This window comes from Papio anubis, chromosome 11 (assembly GCF_008728515.1).
Source record: "Papio anubis isolate 15944 chromosome 11, Panubis1.0, whole genome shotgun sequence".
NCBI lineage: Eukaryota > Metazoa > Chordata > Mammalia > Primates > Cercopithecidae > Papio > Papio anubis.
The window spans coordinates 38,724,943-38,751,473 of record NC_044986.1 but is presented as its reverse complement, the minus strand read 5'-3'; the positions used below and the strand labels follow the sequence as shown (position 1 = coordinate 38,751,473).

General features: G+C 38.1%; 1 protein-coding gene and 1 pseudogene across 2 annotated transcripts in view; one reads left to right on the top strand and one right to left on the bottom strand.

Moving 5' to 3' along the window:
• Positions 1–7,279: 7,279 nt before the first annotated feature.
• Positions 7,280–26,531, bottom strand: part of CYP2C8 (cytochrome P450 2C8) — a 29,160-nt gene continuing 9,908 nt past the window's right edge. Inside the window, exons 6-9 of the mRNA XM_003904030.4 lie at positions 17,464–17,605; positions 14,549–14,736; positions 9,491–9,632; positions 7,280–7,815 (exon numbers count right to left, since the gene is read on the bottom strand). Coding sequence (XP_003904079.2) covers positions 7,634–7,815; positions 9,491–9,632; positions 14,549–14,736; positions 17,464–17,605 — 654 coding nt within the window. The 3' untranslated portion in view covers positions 7,280–7,633. The remainder of the gene's footprint in view (positions 7,816–9,490; positions 9,633–14,548; positions 14,737–17,463; positions 17,606–26,531) is intronic.
• LOC101024353 lies at positions 12,253–14,209 on the top strand (annotated as a pseudogene). The gene has a single exon (XR_161672.5). The product of XR_161672.5 is annotated as a voltage-dependent anion-selective channel protein 1 pseudogene (transcript).

Here is a 26,531-nt window from a genome sequence, read left to right as displayed (position 1 = left end):
GGTCTGAGAAGACACTTAATATGATTTTGATATTTTTTGAATGTATGAGGCTTGCTTTATGGCTAAGCATATAGTGGACTTTGGAAAATGTTCTATGTGCAATTGAAAAGAATTTATACTCTGAAGTTGTTTGATAGAATGTTCTATAAATGTCTATTTGGTCTATATGATCTATAGCCAAGTTTAAGTCCAGAAATTCTTTGTTGATTTGCTGCCTCAATGATCTTCTAGTGATGTCAGTGTGCTGTTGTAGTCCCTCATTATTATTCTATTGCTATCAGTCTGTTTTGTTATGGCCAGTATTATTTGTTTTATGAATCTGGGTGCTCTGGTTTTGGATGCATATATATTTAGGATATTTATTTTTTCTTGTTGTATTGAACCCTTTATCATTATAATCCTCTTTTTTTTCAATTGTAGGTTTAACATCTGTTTTATCTGATATGAGCGTGGCCACTCCAGGTCACTTTAGCTTTCCATTTGCATGATATATATTTTCCCCCCTTTACTATGAGTCTATAGCTGTTCTAGCTGGTAGGTAGGTCTCTTGAAGGCAGTAAATGACTAGGTCTTGTTTTTCAATCAAATTTGCCATTCTGTATTTTTAAGTAGAGTCTTTGTGTCACTTACATTCAACGTTAATATTGATATGTGGCCAGGCATGGTGGCTCACACCTTTAATCCCAGGACTTTGGGAGATCAAGCCGGGCAGATCACCTGAGGTCAGGAGATTGAGACCAGCCTAACCAACATGGAGAAATCCTGTCTCTACTAAAAATACAAAATTAGCCAAGTCTAATGGCCCATGCCTGTAATCCCAGCTACTCAGGAGGCTGAGGCAGGAGAATCGCTTGAACCTGGGAGGCAGAGGTTGCAGTGAACCAAGATTGCATCATTGAACTCCAGCCTGGGCAACAAGAGCAAAACTCCATCACACACACAAAAAAATTGATATGTGATGTTTTGTTCCTGTCATAGCGTTGTTAGCTAGTTGCCTTTGACTTTCAATTGTAAAATTGTTTTTATCAGATCTGTGAGCTTTGTATTCATATGTCCTCTTACAGTGAGTATTCCCATTTTGTTTCCAAGTTTAGGACTTTTTTGATCAGTTCTTGTAGCACCAGGCTAATGGTGAGCAATTCCCTTAATGTCTGTTTGTCTGCAAATGACTATTTCTCTGTCATTTCTGAAGTTTTGTTAGTCATGATATGACATTCTTGGTTGGCAGTTCTTTCTTTAAGGATGCTAAAAATAAATAGTCCCCATCTCTTCTAGCATGCAGGGTTTCTTCGGAGAAGTCCAGTATTACTCTGATGAGATTTTTCTTTATAGGTGATTAGATATGTCTTTCTTGATGCTCTTAGGATTTTTTTCCTTCATGTTGACTTTAGATAGTTTGATGACTATATGCCATAATGAGGTTCTTCTTGCAAAAAATCTTCTAGAAGCTCTCTGAGCTCACAAATCTGAATGTCTCAAATTTCTCCTAAGACCAGGGAACTTTTCCTGAATTTTTTCCTAAACTAGGTTTTGCCATACTTTTTAGTTTTTTTCCTTCCCTTTGGAGTGCCAGTAACTTGTAGTTTTGGATGCTTTACAGAATTCCATATTTTTCAAAGGCATTGTTCATTTCTAAAACCCTTTCCTCTTTATTTTTGATTGACTGTATTAATTAAAAGACCCATCTTCCAGGTCTGAAATTCTTCCACTTGGTCTAGCCTTTTGTTAAAGTTTCAACTGTATTTTGTGAACCCTTCAATTATTTTTTTTAATTTCCAGAAGTTCTGTTTGGTTTCAAAAATGATATCTATTTCTTTTTTCATATCATAAATTGTTTTTCTGTTTTATTTGTGTTGGTCTTTAACTTTCTCTTGAACCTCACTGGGCTTTTAAAAATGAATACTATGCATTATTTATTTGGTATTCAAATATTTTATTTTTGTTAGTATGATCCTTTGGAGGTGTTATACACTTCATTTTTTCATACTTTTAGAGTTGTTTCTCTGCTTTCCTCTCATTTGAATGAGCCATTTCACCTTCTTGTTTTTTGGATTAGCTTTTGTTTGAATAAAAAAAATTCCCCCCTTAACCCATTCCCCATTTGCACTGAGAGTGCTCTCTGTTGGCACTTGCAGCTTCAGCATTTACCCTGAGATAACACACCAGGTTTTGGTATAAGAAATTCCTTTACCACCTTTTAAACATTACTCTGCTGAACTCTTACATCCTATTCAAGAAGGATAATCTCGAGCACATGATCAGTCATGCAAACTTCAGAGTGACGTTGATAGAAAGAATGCTGGAAAAGCATCACAAGCAAGGGCAGCAACCTCTTCAAGGTCCTCCATGCTGTGATGATGTCACACCACATTGCCTGTCTAGATGACATTTCCCCAAAAGCATACCACCAACGTCAGGGAAACAGAATTGGCTGGTTGCTGTATCATTTGCTGCTCACACAATGACAAGGATGGCAAGAAGATTCAGAGAGAAATGCAGTACATTTTTGTGGAATGTTCCACTTTGTGTTGTTCTATGGTTTGAAATTTACCACACAGAGAAACTATTAAATACTGATCTTTACATACACTTTTGTTACATTAGGATTAGAGACAAGTTCTGTTTGGAAACAACTCCGAGGAAAGTTTTTATATTTTATTTTCACATTCAAAACCTTTGCTTCAGCCTCAAAGAGAGTGTTTATGTAAAATTAAATAAATGCTGGCAGTGAGCTGCACTTTTTTTTGTCTAATGGGAAAAGATTTAAGAAGGTGTGTATTACATATGCTGTTTAGGGTCCTTTGGCTTTGGTTCTGGGTGCTTTCAGTGGCAAAGTGTTTGTAAAAGTTCCTTGGTTATAAATAGCCTTTGTATAATGGCTTTCCCAAATGCTGGTTGAAATAGTGCTGTGCATGGTACGTGAGCAGGCTCATTTTCTCCTCTGGGGCTAGAGTGTGGAGTTCTCAGAAAGTATATATTGTTCCCCAGTGCTGTGCATTGTGTCAGTAGATTTTCTATTGTGTTATGCATTTCAACCTCCAGGACCACTGGTGGTACTCATAGGTAAGAGCTGGCTAAGGTTAATGCAGATGTGTATATACTTGATCCTTGTTTACTGGTAGAAGTTCTCTGTTACCTCAGGCAATGGGTTGGTTAGTGGCATGCACATTTGTCTGAGCTCCCAGATTAGCCCTCAAATGGAAGACCAAGACTGGTAGGGTAGATGAGACAAGCCTGCCTACAGGTCTCCTAGTGTTAGGAACAAGCATCAGCTTTGAAAGCAGGTCTAGTGGGCCATAGCCAGGCATCTGGAGGTGTGCTAACTCATGTTGTCAGGAAATCCTGGCTGCCCCAAGTTCTCTGCATGGGTGGGGTGGCCTGAACTTCTAATTTAGAATAGTGAGTGCTTCAAGTGCCTGGAGATATTTCTGGCCATCAAGCAGAGAGGCCATGGCTGCACCAATATCTCTTCACCTGAAGGGAAGGGTACTTCAGGAGCCTTATCCAGTGAAGCAGGTGTACCAAATGCCTGGAAATATGCCTGAGGAGGTAGCAGAAAAACTGCTGCTGCCAAAAGGTCTTTGCAGGGGATAAGAGGGGCAAGTCAAGCTCCTAATCCCAGAGAGTATGTGCCGCTCAAACTGTGTGTGAGATGACTAGGGAATGAGCACAGAAATCGCCACGACAAGGTCTTTGCATGGGAAGGTAGGGGCTGTTCAAACTCCTAATCATTGAGAATGGGTTTGCAGAATGCCTGCAGTTATGTCTGGGTGTGCAGCAGAGGAAGTGCTACTGCACTAAGGTCTTCGTGTGGGAAGAAGTGGTGACTCAAGCTCCTATTCCAGTGAGTAGGTACACCCAAAGCTTGGTGTTATGTGTGGGTATGGAGCAAACAGTGTGCCTCTGCACCAAGGTCTTTGCATGGGAAGGGAGGGGAAGCTCAGGCTGCTAATCCATTTGTGAGGATGCTCCAAATGCTTGGAAAAATGACCAGGAGTGGAGTGGAGGGCACACCTACCACCTTGCCAAGATCTTAGTAAGGAAAGGGTAACTTGGCTCAGGCTCCCAATACAGGTAAGCAGGAGTGTGGTTTGCCTCTCTCCTGTTTCTCAGAACTGGTGGGACACTCTGTCATGACTGAACAAGGGAGCAGGATGGGGCATCCAGCAGTGACACAGGCAGACCAGTTCCAGGTCACAAAGCTGTCCCAGACTGCAAGCTGTGATGCCCAAGAGAAACCTCGATTTCAGCAACTCTCCTCCCACTCCAGAACAGTGATGGGAGAGAGCTCAATTCCAGCGCTTGCTGTTGGGGTGCTCACCACACTCACCGCTCAATTCTGACTGTGGGTGCCCTTTCCCTGCTCCAGAGCAAGTGCTTCTGTCTCTGTCCTGAGACTAAAATGCCTGCAGTGACTGCTGCTGCCAGGTCACCAATGACTGACTTTCCAGGAGCGCAGATTAAAAATGGCAATGTCTTCTCAGTTCTGGGTCTGGGAAACACCTGCAGATTTTCCTGGTGTCTTTCCCTTTCATCACCTTCCAGCCTCCCTGCAAGTTCCAGCATTTGGGGCCTGGATCTCTAGCAGAAAGGAGATTCAGAAAGGGAGACTCTCTGGCCCTCTCACACACTGGAGGCTTCACCCGTTTTGATAAGCTGAACACCATCACGGGGCCTGTATTCCCACCTCCTTCACTTGGGATCTGAAGTGTGTTTCACTATTTCAGCGAATTCCCACATTTTTTCTTGAATTAAAGCTCACAGAATTGATCTTTACACACTATTTTGCTATTTCCAAGTGGCTGAGGCATGATAAAGCCTCTAATCTGCCATCTTGGCAAAACACACACACACACACACATTTTTTTTTAAAAAAGAAACAAAATGATAGTTTTATTTATTTGTGAATTTATATCAATGGAATCATCCCATAGTACTTATTTGCTGTCAAATACTTTCATTTAATGTGTCGTGATATTCAGTCAAGTTGTTGCAGACAGCAATAGTTGTTATCTGTTTCTTAGTGTTTCACTTTATGAGCATTTTACAATTGTTTTATGGTACTGCTTCAAACATTTGCGTTGCTTCCAGTGTGAGGCTGTTTTGAATAGTGCTATTATGTACATTCCGATACGTCTTTTTGCTATCACAAAGTATTGCTGCATTTCTGTTCAGTACATACCTACAGCTGTAATTGCTAGATATGCATGTATTTACTTTAAGTAAATTCCACCAAAGGATTATCCAAATGGTTGAACTATTTTACTAATTTTTCTATGAGACTGTGATTGTTTCACTTTCTTGTCAACAGACAGCATGATCTGTCCTTTTTTCATTTGAACCATTCTGATGAGTTATATAATAATATCTAATTGAAGTTTTAATTTGTATTTCCATAAAGCTTAATGATGTTGAGCAATTCAAGTTTGTATTGTCAGCAGTGATTCTTCATTTGTGAAAGCCTAGTTTATTTTGCATATATAAGCACACAGTTGGCTTTATTTGTTTTTAAAACAATCACAGGTATATAGAAGAACTGCTTGTTCTTATAAATAACTGTTTTACACGGAACCTTTTGAAAGTAAATACTGACCTGATTCCACATAGTTGAAGTATTTTAGTATGTATTTACTCAAAACAATGTGCTTCTCTTATATAATTATAGTAAAACCATCAGGATCAGAAAATCAATGTTAATGCATTGGAACTTTCTAATTCTTCTTCCTGTTGGTGTTTTACCAAAAGTCCTAAAATATATGCTTTTTGTCCCTCTCATAATTTAGTTCAGAATCCAGAATCTCGTGCCACAACTAGCTGTCACATCTCTTTCATCTACTTCAGTGTGGAGCAGTTCTTTAGTCATTACTTGACTTCCAAGACATTGCCACTTTTTGAGAGTATAGGCTGAATATTTATAAAATGTCCCTCAATTTAGGCCTGTCTAATGTTTTCTAATGATTAAATTGAGCAGATGAATCTCTGCCAGGAATATCACAGAGGATACTTTTCATTTCTGAGTGATAGATAATTTCAATGTGTTTCATTAGAATGATGTCATTTGATTACTAGGTTCAGATAGTGTGTGGCTGTCTTCTCCATTGTAACTATGTTCTTCTCAACTATGTAATTTAGATGTATTCTGTGGGTAGATTCTTTGAAATTTTGTAATTATTGTAAACTAAAAATAAATCCCAAGCCTGCTTGGACAAGGCAACCCCAGCAAAACCTTAAAAACTGTATTCCCGGCCATGAGAGGGTGGGAGATCAGACATGTCTCTTTAGACCCCCTCCCTTTTGTGGTTGACACGAAACAACTCATCAACATTAGTGTTAAAATAGAGACCATGAGACTGATGGGGTGGACTCTTTGTGGCAATAAGATACCAACTTATAAATAGGACCTAAGGTCATGGCAGGCAAGAGTTAGGTCATTCACCCCTACACTTAAAGAATAAACTGTGTTCTAACTGGCTCAAGATTTTAATTTTTCTCTAGCAACTATACAAGCACTGGCCTCCACCAGATGCCCACCTTGACCCACTGTTCCACAAGCCATAGCCACAGCTTTCGTTGGACAAGAGACTAATTTCAGTAACCTTATTCCGATAAGAGGACCACTGAACCTGCTGTAGTGGTTCTGACTGTTTACAGAGGCTTTGTGCTTGAGTGCTCTCATGTCCCTGCTCAATTTTTTCGCCTATGGGGTTAAAGATGAGTGGGTCAGTGAAGAAATGGAGATTAAGTGTCTAAATTCATGCCTCTGTTTTGGTATCATTGTGAACACTAAATAAAAATTTGAATATTTTTTTGCTTTATGTTTTCAACTTAGAGTCAAGTATGATATATACTAATCATATTGCTAATCATATGTTCTGGGTTTTATTCTTCTCTCTCCAAACAAGAACAAAATCCTTGGAAAGTCTCAACAGATTACATTATTTTTCCCATTTCTATTTCTTGTTTTACACTTATCATAAATGCACCAGTAAATTGATTCTGTGGCCCTGAAGTAATTAGCCTCATTTTATCTGCAAATAATACACAACTGAACTGATTCTCTCAATATTTCCCTGAAGGTTGTTTCTTCCCTTGGACAGACTTTTCCTGTTACAAAGCCAAACTTTCAGTAACTCTAGATGGCAAACATCCAGAGACCTTCCTCACCCTCTTCTCCTTTGTCACTCTCTCTGCTTATTATTATGAGGACAAGACTGGCCTCCTGGCACTCTCTTTTCTTTTATTTCTTGCATTATGCTCAAAAGAGGGAAAGTCTGAGAACTGAACCAGCAATTAATAACACTTTTTATTTAGCACATTCACAAAAGAAATGGATCTAAATTATCATTCATTAATCACTTTTCCGTGTTTTATAGTGATAACATATTAAAAAGTCAGCATCAGAAAAGTATTAGCATATGTGACAGTCAATACAAGTGTTACGAGTATGAATAATTACAGATATATTTGTGCAGTGACCTGAACAACTCTCCTTAATGGAGGTTGGATGCTCACGGGATATTGAGTGCATGGGAAGATGTGATGAGAGGTCAGAGAAGACATAACGGTGGGAATGTCGTTGATAAAAAAGAGTTTCAGGTGATAGCAGATCGGCAGCCAGATGGGCTAGCATTCTTCAGACAGGAATGAAGCAGATCTGGTACGAGGGTGGCAGAGAAATAATTCCTCTGGTAGCTGAAGTAGTATTGAGGTTCTTTAAATCAGCAACAGATTTCAGGTTAAAGTTCTGTAAAATTGTGGTTAGAAATAAAAATAGCTCCATGCGGGCAAGTCCCTCTCCTGCACAAATTCGTTTTCCTGAAGATAACAAAGAGAGGAAGTAGTTACTCCTTGTGTTTAACTGTGACTGTGACAGTACGTTTGTGACTTGCACAAATAGAATACACAGTAAATAATTGATTAATGATTGGGTAGATGAATGAACATGTGGATGAATGGATGGATGAAATGATGGATGGATTAATGGATGGTAGGACAAACAAATGTACAAAAAGAGACACATTTGCTATCCGTCTAACATCTAATCTCAATAGGCACCCTTCATTCAGCAAATATTCGTTGATTATCAGCACCATAACAGTCGCTTCCTTATTTATTTCCACATTAAAACAACTCTGTTGCCATTTTGAGTTTCCATCTGTCATTATAGAAATACATGCACATTCTTGTTTCCTGTTCCAAGCCTGATATTCCATGATCTTTCCTTCCACTTTTCGCATAATCTGTTCTCAACTCTAGTCATACACACTTTTCATCAATCTTGAACACACCAAGAAGTTTCAAGTTTCATATCCTGTTGTTCGTTTTGGCTAAGATACATCTTTATTAGGCTACATTCAGGACATAGGTTCGATTTCATTTCATCTTCACACTCTTTACAATTGTCTCAAGTAATAAAATCCTATGCTCTCTGGTTTTCCTCAACATCATACTCATGTTTTCATTAAAGCATGGATCACCAGGAATCATAATTCTGTATTTATTTATCTATTGTGCTAAAATGTGAATTATTGAAGGAAGGTCTCTGTCTTTGTCATCTTGGTATCTACAGTGCCAAATATAAAGCAGACATAAAAGATCAAAGAGTAAAGGAAGGAGATTCCATGGCCAGAGACTTAGCACACAAAGCACAGGTGTGAAAATCAAGTATCCAGGATATATGATCATGATTGGAGGAAGACAGGGTGCTATGGAATCACTGCAAAGTAACCTCCTCCCTTGCCAATGTTTCTGGAACCCCATATTTTTTTGGCAAAGGTTCTGACATCCTTGATCTAAAGCAAATATCCTGCTCTGTAATTCATTATCTCCTTCAAAATGCCCAGCCTTCCCTTAAATTGTACCACCTCCTTTGAAGCACATCAAACATCCTCTGAGTTTCTTACTCCATTTTATGCCTCAGTGTGTTGTATGAGAGAGCAAGAAGCATGCAGATTCCCCCTCTAGCCCCTACCCAGGGGCCTGTGCATTCTTCTCTCACTGTCCTGGTCTGACTAAATTACAACGACCTGTTTACTCTTCTTCCCTAACTCAGGAGTGAGCCTCTGTTCTCACTGAAAGTTGTGCCCTTGGAGCTCAGCCTGGGAGGTGACAGACACCATGTAGAAGACACTCAATGCAGTTGTGGATTCAGATACATTCGCCAAGGCAGGTAAGGACAGATCAGATGAATTTTACTTTCCAGGAGGAGCTCTAGGGTACTTTAGTGATGTATCTAGTGGCAGAGTTCAGTCAACCTAGATGTTAGTTTTCTCAGTTGGGAACAATAGGGTTAACTCCTGGAAGCCCCACTATCTGGCCCAACAAGGAGGGTATATTGTGAGGGTGGAGCGCATGGGTATTGAGAGTGGTGCTCTTGATCATGGACAAATAGCAATTCTACCAGCCCCAGACGAGGTGCCATGTAAATTCCAACTGATTCCAAAAAGTTCTCTCTTTCCTTCAAATGCAAATGGAAACAAGATTCTATTACCTGCTGAGAAAGGCATGAAGTAGTCACTTTTCTTAAAGTTGCCATTCTCATCCAGAAAGTGGCCAGGGTCAAAGATCTTTGGATTAGGGAATTCTTTGTCATCGTGCAGCACGGAAGTGAGTAATGTTATTATGATTGTGCCCTGGAAGTAAAAAAACAGATAATCTGATTTATAAAGAAATCCAGAAGTGAGAAGAAGTAGTGGACATCACGTAGCCCCATATCATTGATCAATAGATGAGGGAACTAAGGTCCAGCCAGACATAGTAATTTACATGGATGAGCTAAAGGCCAGTGGTGGAAGCTTGCTAAAGAACTTTCCAATCACATTTGAAGTCTTACATCTTGGATACTTGTGTGCAACCCTCTGAATGTGTTCTCTAGATCATCAAGTTTCGATGCCCTTGTCTGTCCCCATCACTTCAAATTTCACAAATCTTGTATTTAGATTATGTAGATTACGGTTTAAAATGGAAGTCTCTGTTGACACTTGAAATGTCCAGAGTATCTGTTCATAGAACTTTTGTAAATAAACATGTAATCTATTTTAATATGATGTCATCTGGGATGCTAAGCACAAGTGCAATAACCAGTAAAAACTATTGAGTGTTTATTATTAATTTTATAATACAGATTAATTTTAGCTTAAAACACTGAAAAGATGATGAAATTAGAAAGATTATCACTTTGCTACAATTCAAGTCAGGATCATCAGGTCAGGTAAGGATCATCAATTAAAGCTAGAACCACTGGGTGTGTCATTCTGGAAGCAGGAGTTTCACCAAGTCTTAATGTACTCCCATAGATTTTTACTAGTTGTGTATAAAAAGCAGAACCCCTACAACGGTAAGATCTGGAGGATACCACCATATTATGTGAGGAACTTAGCGTGACCAATAATGACATATGTGACATTTTATGCTCCCACCTCATCAATGTGATTCAGTGGGATATTCAGTGGGATTCAGCACCTGTGTAGTTTTCTTGCCAAAATTCTAGCTGGAATCTGCCTCTAGAAAACAGTCACACAAAACTAGCCTGAGGAACATTTTAAATGACTGCTCGTCTCAAAAAGGTCAACTGATGGAAAAGAAACAAACAAGGAAAGGAACTTTCCTTGATTACAGGAGGTGAAAAGGTCAACATAAGTGAATTATATGCTTGTTCCTTGCCTGGATAGTAAACTGCAGAAGAAAAAAGGCATAAAAATATTCTAGAAAAATTGAGAAAATTTAAATTTAGGCTGTATTATTATTTGAACAATAGCTACTGAGTGTGAATACTCTATTATTGTGTATAAGAAAAATCTTTGTTTTGGGGCATACATACTGCAGTATTGAGGTGTAAATAAACCTTGTATTGAGAAAGAAAAACCTCTTCTGGTTGTGTGCTTTGGTAAAAACAGTGTGGATTGAAGTCCTAATCCTTGTAAAAAATCTGTGATAATTAGGGAAAACCCTATCGCATCTTGATAAATTATGAATTCTCTCTTCTCTGGAGGATAACATTAGTAATTGAAATCTTATCAGTCTCATCGTTTTCCTTCACGAAAATATAACTTTTATTACTTTTAATTGAATAATAATAAGTGGAATTGTGTAGTTTATAGCATAGCAACTAAAACATCTGGATGAATACAGAAACCATATGATAGACAGCATTGTAAAGCTGCAAAGACCAAAATTGGCCTCCAGATTACAAAGACAATAACTGGCCCCAGTGACGGGAGAACTTCAGAGGGGTGAGCTCATACCTACAGTCAATTTTTGACTGTGCTCATATCATATTCAATTCTGAATCGGGACAGGAGGTGTTGTCATTATAACTGCCTATGAGAAGTGAATGAATCCATTCTGGAAAAAGATAAACACTCTCTGAAATTCTGCATTTTTTCATATATAATATCGGGTACTGAGCCATAGGGTTTTAGGCATTTGAAAGATACAACTAAGCAGTCACAAGAAGAAAAGTGGAAAGAAGGGAAAACAATGAAAACAGACCCACATTAGGGAACATTTCTCAACTAGTTTTATGCAGCCAGCATTATCTTGTTATCAAAACTCTGAAAAGAAAATGTTGAGGAAGAAAAATTGCAGACCAAAGTATCTTATGAATATAAATACAGAAGTCCTGAACAGTAAGTAACAGAGCAAAGCCAGCTGTTTGTGTATACTTTGTATATTGAGTGAGGGATGTGAGGCCAGTATATACAATCATATAAATAGATGCAGAGAATCAATTTGATAAAATTGCACACACATTCATGACAAAAATTTATATAAAAATAAGAGAAGAGGAAAAACTTCCCTAATCTGATAAAGAATATCTACTAAAATCTTAAAGATTTCTGATAAAGAATATCTGCTAAAATACTTAAAGCATCATTCTCAGTAGTGAAATATTAATATTCTTGTAGTCTACCCCCCAGCAGATCAGAAATGAAATAAGGATGCCCTCTATCACCAATTCTATTCAATGCTATCCTGGAAATCCTAGCCAGTGCAATAATGTAATAAAGATAAATTGAAGATAAAATCATTGGAAAATAAGAAATAAAATGCATATTAACCTAGATAGCAAAATAATGTACATAGAAATTCCAAATATATCTATAGATAAATTATTAGAAATGATCAGTAAATTTAGGAAAGTTATTAGATATAAGGTCATCAAAATAGTATAATTGAATACAATTACATATACCAATTACAAAGAAATAAAAAATTTTTATTTAATTTTAAATAAAAATTAAAAATTTATAACAACAAATTATTAATTATCTAGGGAAAACCTGATAAAAGAGTTGTAAGTCACTGCACTGAAAATAAAACATTACTGAGAAAATAGAATAAAACTCAATAAGTTGGGAGCATAACCATATTCATGAATTTAAAAATTCAATACATGAGGCTTGCTCTGCTGGGCTCCCTGCCTCCGCACCACAGCCCCTGCGGTAGCCGCCTCGGAGCCCGCAGCTACTGCCTCTGAGCAGAAGATGGCTGTGCCACCCATGTATGCTGATCTTGGCAAATCTGCCAGGGATGTCTTCACCAAGGGCTATGGATTTGGCGTAATAAAGCTTGATTTGAAAACGAAATCTGAGAATGGATTGGAATTTACAAGCTCAGGCTCAGCCAACACTGAGACCAAAGTGACAGGCAATCTGAAAACCAAGTACAGATGGACTGAGTGCGGCCTTACGTTTACAAAGAAATGGAACACCGACAATACACTAGGCATCGAGATTACTGTGGAAGATCAACTTGCACGTGGACTGAAGCTGACCTTCGATTCATCCTTCTCACCTAACACTGGGAAGAAAAATGCTAAAATCAAGACAGGGTACAAGCGGGAGCACATTAACCTGGGCTGCGACATGGATTTCGACATTGCTGGGCCTTCCATCCGGGGTGCTCTGGTGCTGGGTTTGGAGGGCTGGCTGGCCGGCTACCACATGAATTTTGAGACTGCAAAATCCCGAGTGACCCAGAGCAACTTTGCAGTTCCTACAAGACTGCTAATTCCAGCCTCACACTAATGTGAATGACGGGACAGAGTTTGGTGGCTCCATTTACCAGAAAATGAACAAGAAGTTGGAGACCGCTGTCAGTCTCAACTGGACAGCAGGAAACAGTAACAGGCGCTTCGGAATAGCAGCCAAGTATCAGATTGACCCTGACCCCTGCTTCTCGGCTAAAGTGAACAACTCCAGCCTGATAGGTTTAGGATACACTCATACTCTAAAGCCAGGTATCAAACTGACACCGTCAGCTCTTCTGGATGGCAAGAATGTCAATGCTGGTGGTCACAAGCTTGATCTAGGACTGGAATTTCAAGCATAAATAAATACTGTACAATTGTTTAATTTTAAACTATTTTGCAGCATAGCTACCTTCAGAATTTAGTATATCTTTTAATGTTGTATGTCTGGGATGCAAGTATTGCTAAATATGTTAGCCCTCCAAGTTAAAGATGATTCAGCTTTAAGATGTTACCTTTCCAGAGGGACAGATAAAATCCATTTCCAAAAAAGGTCCTTTCAGTAGTAGACTTGAGGGGGAACTTGGTGGCCCCTTTGAGATGCCAGGTTTCTTTTTTATCTAGAAATGGCTGCAAGTGGAAGCTGATAATATGTAGGCACTTTGTAAATTCATATTGAGTAAATGAATGAAATTGTGCTTTCCTGAGAATCGAACCTTGGTTTCCTAACCTTGATTGATGAGAGGCTCACTGCTTGATGGTGTGTAGAAACTAACCTGAATGGGACTTTTTTAGACAGATCTTCATGACCTGTTCCCACCCCAGTTCATCATCACCTCTTTTACACCAAAAGGTCTGCAGGGTGTGGTCACTGTTTCTTTTGTACCATTTTGGAGTGGAGAAGGTGGATGTGATGAAGCCAACAATTCAGGACTTAGTCCTTCCTGTGTTATGTTTTTTTTTTGTTTTTTTTTTTTTTTTTTGCCCTTGCACCAGAGTATGAAATAGCTTCCAGGAGCTCCAGCTATAAGCTTGGAAGTGTCTGTGTGATTGTAATCACATGGTGACAACACTCAGAATCTAAATTGGACTTCTGTTGTATTCTCACCACTCAATTTGTTTTTTAGCAGTTTAATGGGTACATTTTAGAGTCTTCCATTTTGTGTGAAATTCAATCCTCCCCTTCAAATGCTGTAATTAACGTCACTTAAAAAAAACTTGAATAAAATATTGAAACCTAAAAAGAAAAAAATTCAATGCATGAACATGTTAAGTCTTTCCATATTGAACTACACAATGAATGTCACTTTGATAAAAATTTCAGAAGTGTTTTGGGAAATTGACACACTGATATTTTCAACAACTATTTGAAAGTATAAACACCTAAGAGTAGCCTATTAAGGAGACCTAGCTTTATAAATCTTTATAGCCCCAAACAAAATAGCAGAAAGTCCATCAAGCTGCCACATGTATGAGTTTTGCACTTCTCTTATCTTCTGTTGTTAGGGGATTGGAACCAAACTAGCACTTTGGAAATTTCAGAAGCACAGAAATATAGCGTGAGAGAAACAAGCTTACCTTAGGGATAAGGTAGTTTCTGAACTTAATATCAGTGGTCACTGCATGGGGCACACCGGTGGGGACAAGGTCAATGTATCTCTGGATCTCGTGTATTACAGCATCTGTGTAAGGCATGTGGCTCCTATCCTGCATGCAGGGGCTCCTGTGTCTGCCAATTACATGATCAATTTCTTCCTGGACTTTAGCTGACAAGACACAAGAAAGAACTGATGGAACATTTGTCATAGCAATTCATGGCCACATTAAACATGATGTAAAAATCCCAGCAACATTACAAACATGAGTTACATGTGCAGAAGTACAACCAGCCATATAAAAAGAATTACTGTAATACAGATACATATCATTCTCCTACAAACTAGTCATTACAGTGCATAAGTACATTTCTATAAATTAGCATATATGACAACTAATGCAAATTTCAGTAATACATTATTTAAAAAATAAACAGAAGTCAAGAAATTACAGTGCTTGCAAGCAGAAAAACAGGAATCAAATATTATATGTATTACCAAATAATATATAGGGTATAATGTTAAATTGTAATGGTTTTGTAAATATATTTGCGCGTGCGGTGGCGGGGTGGGGGCAGTGACGCAATTAGCACTGGTACTGTCTTCATTTTTCCACTTCCCATTGTGGCCACTTTGAGCATGCTAGCAGCTTCCTCTGAAATTTATATTTACATTTCTAAATAACCACTATTTCTTTCTATGTTTTACTTAACAATTTTTAGACAATATTTAATAATTTTCTGGTATGCGAGATGAGAATTTTTATCTCTATCTCTGTTCCATATATAGGCGCATACCCACAAAGTGATATTTGTACACACAGACACACACACACGCACGTATACACACACACAATTCTCCTCCTTCTACTTACCAGAATATATTTAGACCACAATTTCTGGTTATATCACTATTCATTGTTTATATCATTCTAAATATACTCACACAAGCACACACACATACACATATACACACACACACATATTCTTCCTTGGTTCTTTAGTTAAATCACAATTTTCTATTCTTCAAGTTAGAGTATTTGCACACGTTTGAAACTCCTAGTAATAATTTCCCCATTATAGGGAAATCTCAGACTATCAATCACATCTCTTTGGTTCTTGAAGTCTCCTCTACATGTATTATTCACCTGGTCCCTTCTGAAGTGGTTGTTTCCTGGGAGCCCAGTAGCGTCTCTGATGCTTTCATTCTCTTACATGGGGTCTTCTGATTCCTGGCACCCTTAATTTCTTCTGACTTGGTTTCAGACATGAGATGGAGCACGATCCCCAGTATTGGAGAAAGTTAGTATAGAGAGTGAAATTTGTAACAAGCATGTAGGTCCCAAATACTTTTTTCTATGAATACACAAGATAGTATGATTGGGAATTCTGATGCTATCTGAATGCTGATATTTTATATATGACTTGATATAACTCTCTGAAAGATTTTAATTTTCGCTTTACTTCTGGTGCTCTGAAATTCCATGACTTTGTGTCCTGTGATGGATGTTTTAATTTCATTCACTCTGCTGAACACTTGTAGATAACTTTCTCTTAAGATGGCAAAATACAGAGGTCTTTTCTCTAGACTTGTTTCTTCTCTGGAGAATATCTAGCTGCTGAATGTCAAGAAGCAAGATGAAGAAAAGTGCTGAGTCTTTGAATCTGAGGAATAGATATTTCCCAAACCTTTTTTTTCTGGCTTCACACCTCACACTTTCCTGACCCTGTAAAGCGTCCCCGAGTACAGGGCTTCTTAGGCTCAGTTTCTCTGGAGAGTGTGCTTCCCTTTTCCAGTGGGAAAAAATCAGGTACCTGATAAAAGGAGTCATGGAGGAAACCTGGGCAGGAGACCCTCCCTTTTCAGTCTCATTCCCTACCTTCTTTGGCTCTTGGTGCCTCCAAAATACTGAACCTTATGAGAATCATAGTGACATAGATTAGCTTCTCCTCTTGATAAATCTTCCTCTGCTGATACTTGTTACAACTCCATCCTCTGTGCTGTGTCAATTGTCAGCCCTCCCTTGTTTCTCCGTGTTTTAGAAATTTGCCAAAGACTTATTGGCTGTTTTCTATTCTCCTCTCTTTTTACTTCAACAGGTTAATTTTAATTTGTAATTTAGTTATTGAAATTTCAGTGGGATCCTGACACAGGGAAGAAGGTATGTTATCTGCTGCCAAACAAGAACTATTTAAATGTAAATTCTAAGGAAATGTAGAGTTTACTCTAAAGGTAAATTATAAATTCTAAAGAAAAGTTGTATGTGAAAGATGCAATTATTAACCCCTTTCCAAATATTCCTATTTGGTCAAACAGCAGTTTTATGAAACACACTTCCGGAATAATAAAATTCCTTTAGGTATGGTCTCTGCTTAAACAGAAACACCTTTCTTAGAAGCCTAATTTTAGATTACTTCCCAGACTGGAATTAATCACAGGATGCCTCAGTACAATTCTAGAATTCCACTTATACTTCAATAAGGATGTTTTCATCTCCCTACCTCAGCATTAGAGCATGGAATTTTCAAAATGAGAAAAGATATCTTTAAGAATGAACCTACTGTTCAAAGTGGACTTTTCATAATAAAACCAACATTCAATACTAGGCCAATTTATGCTGGCTCTCCCTACCACAAATTACCTCTGCTGAAATCCAGACATTTCATCAGGGCTTTATTTATTTTGCTACTGCCATACTGTTTTTACTGATCTCAGTCATCCTCCTCCATTGTGTAAAGATGTCCTTTTTAATCATGTCATCAAATTTAGACAGATTACAGCTGATGACACAGAAATTTAAGGAATGAAGCTTCTCTGAGAGAAATAAGGTGGAGGACACTGGCACCATCTTCTCAGCATTGTTCTTAAATTCACTTTGTTCATCATCTGTGGTCCTACCTGTGACCTCTGGGTGCTTCAGCAGGAGCAGGAGTCCATATCTCAGAGTGGTGCTTGTTGTCTCTGTTCCAGCAACAAATAGATCAGCTACAGTGCCAACCAAGTTTTCAATAGTGAATTCTGACTGTTGGTTGTCCTTTTCCTAGAAATGATTTCATGCAATTATCTGACAAATTATGTGCCAGTATATCTAAATACACTAAATTTTTTAAAAAAACATACTATGTCATAAAGTTAGCCAAAAGAGATACTGGACAGTACAGTATTAGAAAAAGCAACTGTATGGTATGGCAGAAACTGCAGATCAGTTGACTCAAACTTTATTTCCTGAGAGGCCTACAAGTTCCATTCATGAAACCATTTGCCACTTAGGTTAGTCACACAGAGTATTTCTTTCCCCGGAAATAAAAGCAGAAGTATACTGATGCCCTGTCTTAGTACAATTTGTGTTATATAACAGAATACTATATACTTGGTAATTTGTAAAGAAAAGAAATTTATTTCTGATGATTCTGAAGGCTGGGAAGTCCAAGAGCATGGCACTTGCTTCTGGCAATGGCCTTCTTGCTACTTCATTGCATGGCAAAAAGTAGAAGGTCAAGAAAGGGTAAGAGTGAGAGCAAGGGTGGGGGCACAATCACATTCATAACAAGCTGTCAAGAACTACCCCACTCTTGCAATAATGACATAAGTATATTTATGAGGGCAGAACAGTGATGACGTAGTCATGTTTTGTTAGGCTGCAGCCACCAACTCTGTTGCGTTGGGCATTCACTTTTAGCACATGAACTATAGAGGACACATTCAAACCAGAATATGAATCTTCTTCTATTTTTTCCTTATTACTCAAAACACAAATGTGAAGGAGGAGTAGGATTGACATCATCTTTGGACATGAGCATTTGATCATAGTAATGAAGACTTCTATACTAAATATGGTTAAAAAAAAAAAAAAGGCACTTGACTCTCTCATGCTTAAGGGCTACCATATTATTTCTAGTCTAGCCCACCATAAGACTTCTTGTATTTGAGATACATAAGCCAACTATTTGATTATGCTCTTGATATAGTTTGGATAATAAATATTTATCTCTCCCAAATCTTTTATTGAAACTTAATCTGCAATGTTGTGGGTGGGACCTGGTGAGAGGTGATTGGATCATGGGGGTAGGTTTCTCATGAACATTACTTCCCTTGATGCTATCCTGATAATAAATGAGTTCACATAAGATCCGGTTGTTTAAAACTATTTCTCCAACTTGCTTCTCCTCTTGCCACGTGATATGCCTGTTCTTGCTTTGCCTTCTGCTTTGAGCAAATACTCCCTGAGGACTCTGCAGAAGCTGAGCAGATGCCAGCATCATGCTCGTACAGCCTGCAGAACTGTTAGTCAATTGGGCCTCATTTTCTTATAAATAATCTGGCCTCAGATATTTCTTTGTAGCAATTCAGGAACAGCCTAACACATTCATTTTTATGATTTTTTTTATTATTTGTAAGTGAACACAATTTTAGTGTATAAATATAGGTAAATTAGGGCGATATCATGAAAAGTGTTATACTCTTGAATCAAGAGTTTGCAATTTTCTTCTGTCAAAAATTTACAAAGACTCAGTATCACCTACATATTTGTTACAAAGCTGAAATGTGTGAAACAAATATGTCAACAAAACCAAGAATGAAATAGAGTGAAAGATAATGAGTTCACAAAGATAAGACAGGTCTAACAAAATTGTAATCCAGATGGGAGGCAACAGGCAACTTATTCTAATGAATAAGTTCAGGAATAAATAGAAAAATACAAAGTGAAGAGAAATGGCAATTATTAATACAAAAACATGAAGCATTAACTGCCTATATTGGATAAAGAAGAGTAGGGGTAATGCAAATGCCAAGGCTAAGGGACTAATTGAATAAAGTTCTCATAAATTGAAAGTGTGAATACACCTACAATGAGTAAAGTATTTGAATTAGTAATCAAGAACTCCACCCCACCCTCCCCACAAAAAAAAAGTTCCAATTCAAGATTACTTCTCTAGTGAATTCTACCAAAATAGTTGAAAAGAGCTCAGATCCAAGGGAAAAGGAAAGGGAACTTGTGTGAACAAGGTAATGTTCTTGAGAAGTCTCAAAACCACAGCCCACTCCAGTACTTGTGCTCGTGAAGGCAAAGAAGGTCACCTTGACTTCAGATCCCAGCAGACTGCCAAATTGGGTAGGGAGGCTGAGAACACTCCTATCTGCCCTTTCCATGGATTACTAAGTCTCTCAGGGTTTCACCTCTGCCAGCTTCTTTTTACTTTATTTGTGTGTGTGTGTGTGCATGTGTGTATCTGTGCGTGTTTGTGAGTTGTAGGTTCTTCTTATGAATTGACCAATAAGCTCCATTGCTCTCTCTTTAACAGTCCATTTGGCCTATGATTATTCACCTGTAATATTGGCTCTTCCTTCTGAGAATAATTGATGATTGACATCTTTTTCAGCCAACTGGAAATCTCTGATGCTTCAGGCTGTGGAAAGGTCTGAGAGATATACAGTGCTTGGGTTCCACTCTTTGCTACAAAGGAGGGCAATGTTGAGTGGGGCTTAACTGGGCCTAACTGTGCTTGGTCTCCCAGGAGCAGGTGCAAGCACCACCTCTGATAGGGGTGGCAAGAGAGTGACATAAACTCTGTAAGATTTACTCGGTTATAAATAGGCTTAGTGATTTTCTCAAATGCCAGCTGTACTAGCAATGTACTGGGTTTGTGAACACACTGAAGACATTCTGATTAGCTGGGGTGAGGTGGGTATGGTGTTAGCTGAGATAAGACAAAAGTTTTCTCCTTCCCAAATGTTGTGTTATTTTGCCAGCAGATGTTGTAATAGGCTGTGCCTATTGGCTTCCAGCTAGGAGGTGGTTCTTGCAGGAGAGAGCCACATACACTAGTAGCTGTGGGATTTGTGTTTGGCTTATATTACCCAGGGGAACATGTAGAAGAATGAAATATGATTGCTATATCTCACCATATACAAAAATTAACTCAAGATGGACTAAAGACTTAGATATGAGACTTGAAATCATAAAAATTTTAGACAAAAACCTAGAAAAAACTCTTCTGAGCATTGGTGTAGGCTAAGGATTTATGACTCAGTGTTTAAAAGCAATTTCAACAAAAATAATTGACAATGGGACCTAATTAAACTAAAGAGCTTCTGCACAGTAAAAGAAATGACAAGCAGAGTAAACAAACAACCTACAGAATGGGAGAAAATATTTGCAAAATATACCTTCAACAAAGGACTATTTTCCAGAATCTACAGGAAGCTCAAATAGCAAGAAAAAAAAATCCAAATAATCCCATTAAAAAGTAGACAAACAACATGAACAGAAATTTCTCAAAGGAAGATATACAAATGAGAGAGTGGAGCAAGATGACAGAATAGAATGCTTCACTGATTATTCCCCATGCAAGGACATCAACTTAACAGCTATCTACACAAAGTGTACCTTCATAAGAACCAAAATCAGATGAGCATGCACAGTACCTAGATTTAAATGTGTATCACTGAAAGAGGAACTGAAGAGATAGAAAAAATAGTATTGAATTACTGACATCCTCTCTTCCCCTGGCATCAGTGGCATGGTTCAGAGAGTGTTTCTGAGTACTGAAGGAGGGAAAACACAGTAATTATAGAGCATAAAATTAGTGATGTTCTGTTATGGCAGAAGGGAAAACAGGCCCAAATTCAGCTGATGCCCACTCAGAGAGGGAGCATTTAAACCAGCCCTGGCCTGAGGTGAATCTCTGATACCAGTGGTTGGAACCAAGTTTCTACAAGCCTCATCACTGTGGACTATAGGGCTCCGGGACTGTAAATAAACTTGAAAGACAGATTTGGCTACAAGGATTGTAACTTTTATGTGAGTCCTAGTGCTGAACTGGGCCCAGAGACAGTAGACCGGGGATTGGAGGTGCAACTTACTGAAACACCAGCTGAAGATGGGTAAGGGGGTGCTGGCATCCTCCCTCTCCTAATCCCAAGCTGCACAGTTTTCACTTCCAAAAGAAACTCCTTTCTTCTGCTTGAGGAGTGGGGGCTTGAATAGCTAGCAGCAATACCCAGGTACTACGTTGAGGGCTTTGGGTAAGACTTTGAGACTTGCTGGCTTAGGTAACACTCAACACATTCCCAGCTAGCTGGCTATCAGGAAAGACTCCTTCTACTTGAGATATCAGAGTAAAATATAAAGGCGACGTTGAATTGCAACTAGGTATCAGCTTGATCACAGGTGGGTAGAGCACCAAGTGCACTCCTGGAGTCTCCAAAACTAGGACTTGGCTCTTGTGCAGGGTCTAGTATTCTGAATGGGCCTTTGATAGCACTGCTCAAGGGGTGAGACTCCACTGCCCTTGGAGAGGAAAGGGAAGAGTGAGAAGGACTGCATTTTGTGGTTTAAGTGCCAGATCAGCTGCAGTACAACATAACACCAAATAGATTTCTAAGGTTTTTGACTCTTGTCCCTGGCTTCTAGGTGGTACCTCTGGACATGCCTGGGTACTGGAGGAATTTGCCGCACTGAAGTGAAGGACACAGGCCTGGCTGGATTCACCAGTAGCTGATTGTAGAGCCCCAGATCCTTGGAAACATAGGCAGTAGCCAGGGAGTGGTTACAGCAGGCTTTGGGCAAGGCCCAGTGCTCTGCTGGTTTTAAGTCTGACCCAGTGCAGTCACAGTGCTGGTGGATACATGAGTGCTTGTGTCATTCTATCCCCAGTTTCAGTTGGCTCAGAACAGAGAAAGAGACTTTGTTTATTTGAGAGAAACTAAGCGAAGAGAACAAGAGTTTCTGTCTGGTAATCCACAGAATTCTCTTGGATCCTATCCAAGACCATCAGGGCAGTATCTCTACAAGTCTTCAAGAACCACTGCATTATTGGGCTTGGAGTGCCCCTAAAGCAGATAGATCACAACACTTAACTCATTTCCCATTATTAAAAAAAGTGCAGTTCACTGCCATTGCAGTATTCTAGGGGCAAATTGAAAATAGGTTAAGTCCTTTTTAATATCGGGAAAGCCTAACAAGAAGGATGGGTACAAAAAAAAAATCCCAGGCTACAAAGATGACAAAAATACCTAACTCTAGAATGCCCAGCCCCAGATGAACATCTACAAGTATAAAGAAAATCCAGGAAAACATGACCTCACCACATTCACTAAATAAGGCACCAGGGACCAATCCTGGAGAAACAGAGATATGTGATCGTTGAGCCAGAGAATATAAGATAGTTGTTTTGAGGAAACCTAAAGATATTCAAAATAACACAGAGAAGAAATTCACAATTCTATCAGGTAAACGTAACAAAGAGACTGAAATAATTTACGAGTCAAGCAGAGATTGTGGAGCTGAAACATGCAATTGGCATACTAAAGAATGTATTAGTCTTTAGTAGAATCATAGAATAGTAGAATTGATCCAACAGAAGAAAGAATTGGTGAGCTTTAACAGAAGCTATTTGAAAATACAGCTAGAAGAGACAAAAGAAAAAAGAATAAAAAACAATGAAGCACACCTACAGGATCTAGAAAATAGCCTCAAAATGCAAATCTAAGAGTTATTGGCCTTAAAGAGGAGGTACAGAAAGAGAAAGGAGTACAAAATGTATTTAAGGGGAAACAACAGAGAACTTTCCAAAACTAGAGAAGGGTATCACTATCTAAGTACAAGAAGCTGATAGAACACCAAGCAGATTAAACCCAACAAAGACTACTTCCAGGCATTTAATAATAAAACTCCCAAAGATGTCCTGAATTGTATTGCCTAGATTTTCTGCTAATGTTTTTATAGTTTTGGACCTTACATTTAAGTCTTTAATCCATCTTGAATCAATTTTGTATAAGTTTAAATACATGAAAATTAAACAATATGCTCCTGAATGAATAGTGGGAGAATGAAGAAATTAAGAAGAAAATTGAAAAATTTCTTGAAACAAATGATGAGAAAACATAGCATACCAAAACCTACGGGATTCAGCAAAAGTGGTACTAATAATAAAGTTAATAGCTGTAAGTGTCAACTATCAAAATAGAAGAAAAACATCAAATAAACAATCTAACAATATACCTTAAGAAACTACGAAAGCTGGAGCAAACCAAACCCAAAATTAGTAGAAGAAAAGAAATAATAAAGCTCAGAGCAGAAATAAATGAAATTGAAATAAAGAAAACAATACAAAATATTAATAAAGCAAAAAGTTGTTCTTTAGAAGCATTAAAGAAAGCTGACAAACCTTTAGCCAGACTGAGGAATAATGTGAGATGATCCAAATAAGTCAGTGATGAAAAAGAAGACATTTCAACTGATATCACAGGTATTCAAAGGATCATTGGTGGCTACCATGAGCAACTATATACCAATAAATTAGAAAACTTAGAAATAATGAACAAATTCCTAGATACATACAACCTACTGAAATTGAACCATGAAGAAATCCAAAACCTGAACAAAATTATAACAAGTAATCAGATTGAACTCAAGAGAAAGCATCCTAGTAGAGAAAAGCTCAAGACTCAATGACTTCAATGATGAATTCTAGCAAACATTTAAAGAAGAACTAATACCAATCCTACTCAGACTATTTCACAAAATAGTGAAGGAGGGAATACTTCCAAACTAATTCTATGAGGCCAGTATTACTCTGATAACAAAACCAAAGACATGTTAAAAAAAAAAAAAAAAAAAGTATAGGCCATTGTCTCTGAGGAATATTGATGCAAAAATCCTCAAGAAAATAGCTGCAAACCAAACTAATGAATACATTAAAGAACTCATTCATCACAACCAGGTGGGATTTATCACTGTATACAAGGGTGCTTTAACATATGCCAATTAATAGATGTGGTACATCCTATCAACAGAATAAAGAACAAAAGCATGTGGTGATTTCAATGGATACTGAAAAATTATTTGATAAAACTCAACATCCCTTCATGGTAAAAGCCCTAAAAAAACAAGGTATAGAAGGAATATACCTCACCATAATAAAAGCCATCTACAAAAGACCCACAGCTAGTAACATACTAAATGAGGAAAAAACTGAAATCCTTTCCTCTAAGGTCTGGAAAACAACAAGGATGCTTACTTTCACCACTGTTATTCAACATTGTACTGGAATACCTAGCTAGAGCAATCAGAGAAAGATATGAAGGAGATCCCAATTAGAATGAAAGAAGTCAAATTATCCTCATTTGCAGATATTATAATCTTATATTTTAAAAAACCTGAAGACTCAACTAAAAAACTACAAGAAATAATAAACAAATTCAGTAAAGTTGGAAGACACAAAATAACATACAAAAATTGGTAGTATTTCTATATTCCTACAGTGAATAATTTAAAAAAGTAATCCTATTTACAATATCCACACATAATATTAACAATGAGATACCATCTCACACTAGTTAGAATGGCAATCATTAAAAAGTCAGGAAACAACGGATGCTGGCGAGGATGCAGAGAAATAGGAATGCTTTTACACTGTTGGTGGGAGTGTAAATTAGTTCAATCATTGTGGAAGACAGGGTGGCAATTCCTCAAGGATCTAAAATCAGAAATACCATTTGAGTCAGCAATCCCATTACTGGGTATATACTCAAAGGATTATAAATCATTCTACTATAAAGACACATGTACACATATGTTTACTGCAGCACTATTTACAATAGCAAAGACTTGGAACCAACCCAAATGTCCATCAATGATAGACTAGATAAAGAAAATATGGCATATATACACCATGGACTACTATGCAGCCATAAAGAATATGAATCCATGTCCTTTTCAGGGACATGGATGAAGCTGGAAACCATCATTCTTAGCAAACTAACACAGAAACAGAAAACCAAACATTGCATATTCTCACTCAAAAGTGGGAGTTGAACAGTGAGAACACATGGACACAGGGAGGGAAACATCACACACCAGGGCCTGTCAGGGGGTGGAGAGCTAGGGGAGGAAGAGCATTGGGACAAATACCTAATTCATGTGGGGCTTAAAACCTAGATGATGGGTTGACGGGTGCAGCAAACCACCGTGGCACATGTATACCTATGTAACAAAGCTGCACATGCTGCACATGTATCCCAGAACCTAAAGTATAACTTTAAAAATCACTGAAAAATATGAATAGAAGGGAAAATTCCTTATAATAATAAAATGTATTTATAAAAATTCCAAAGATATTTTATATCAAATTGTGAAAATCTAAAAGCTTGTGCCTTAAAATCAGGGGGTAAAAAACCCAAGTATATCTACTTTTATTACTGCTATTTGGCATTGTTCTTAAGGTCCTAGCCAAAACAATTAGACAAGAAAGATAAATAATATGACAAGTTGTATATTATGGATTTTTTTAAAATTAAGGATTATGCATACATTCATACAGCCAACAGACACATGAAAAAATGCTCATCGTCACTCGCCATCAGAGAAATGCAAATCAAAACCACAATGAGATACCATCTCACACCAGTTAGAATGGCAATCATTAAAAAGTCAGGAAACAATACGTGCTAGAGAGGATCTGGAGAAATAGGAACACTTTTACACTGTTGGTGGGACTGTAAACTAGTTCGACCATTGTGGAAAACTGTGGCAATTCCTCAAGGATCTAGAACCAAAAATACCATTTGACCCAGCCATCTCATTACTGCATATATACCCGAAGGATTATAAATCATGCTGCTATAAAGACACATGCACACGTATGTTTATTGCGGCACTATTCACAATAGCAAAGACGTAGAATCAACCCAAATGTCCATCAGTGACAGACTGGATTAAGAAAATGTGGCACATATACACCATGGAATACTATGCAGCCATAAAAAAGGATGAGTTTGTGTCCTTTGTGGGGACATGGATGCAGCTGGAAACCATCATTCTCAGCAAACTATCACAAGAACAGAAAAGCAAGCACCGCATGTTCTCACTCGTAAGTAGGAATTGAACAATGAGATCACTTGGACACAGGAAGGGGAACATCACACACCAGGTCCTATTGTGGGGAAGGGGGAGGGGGAGGAGG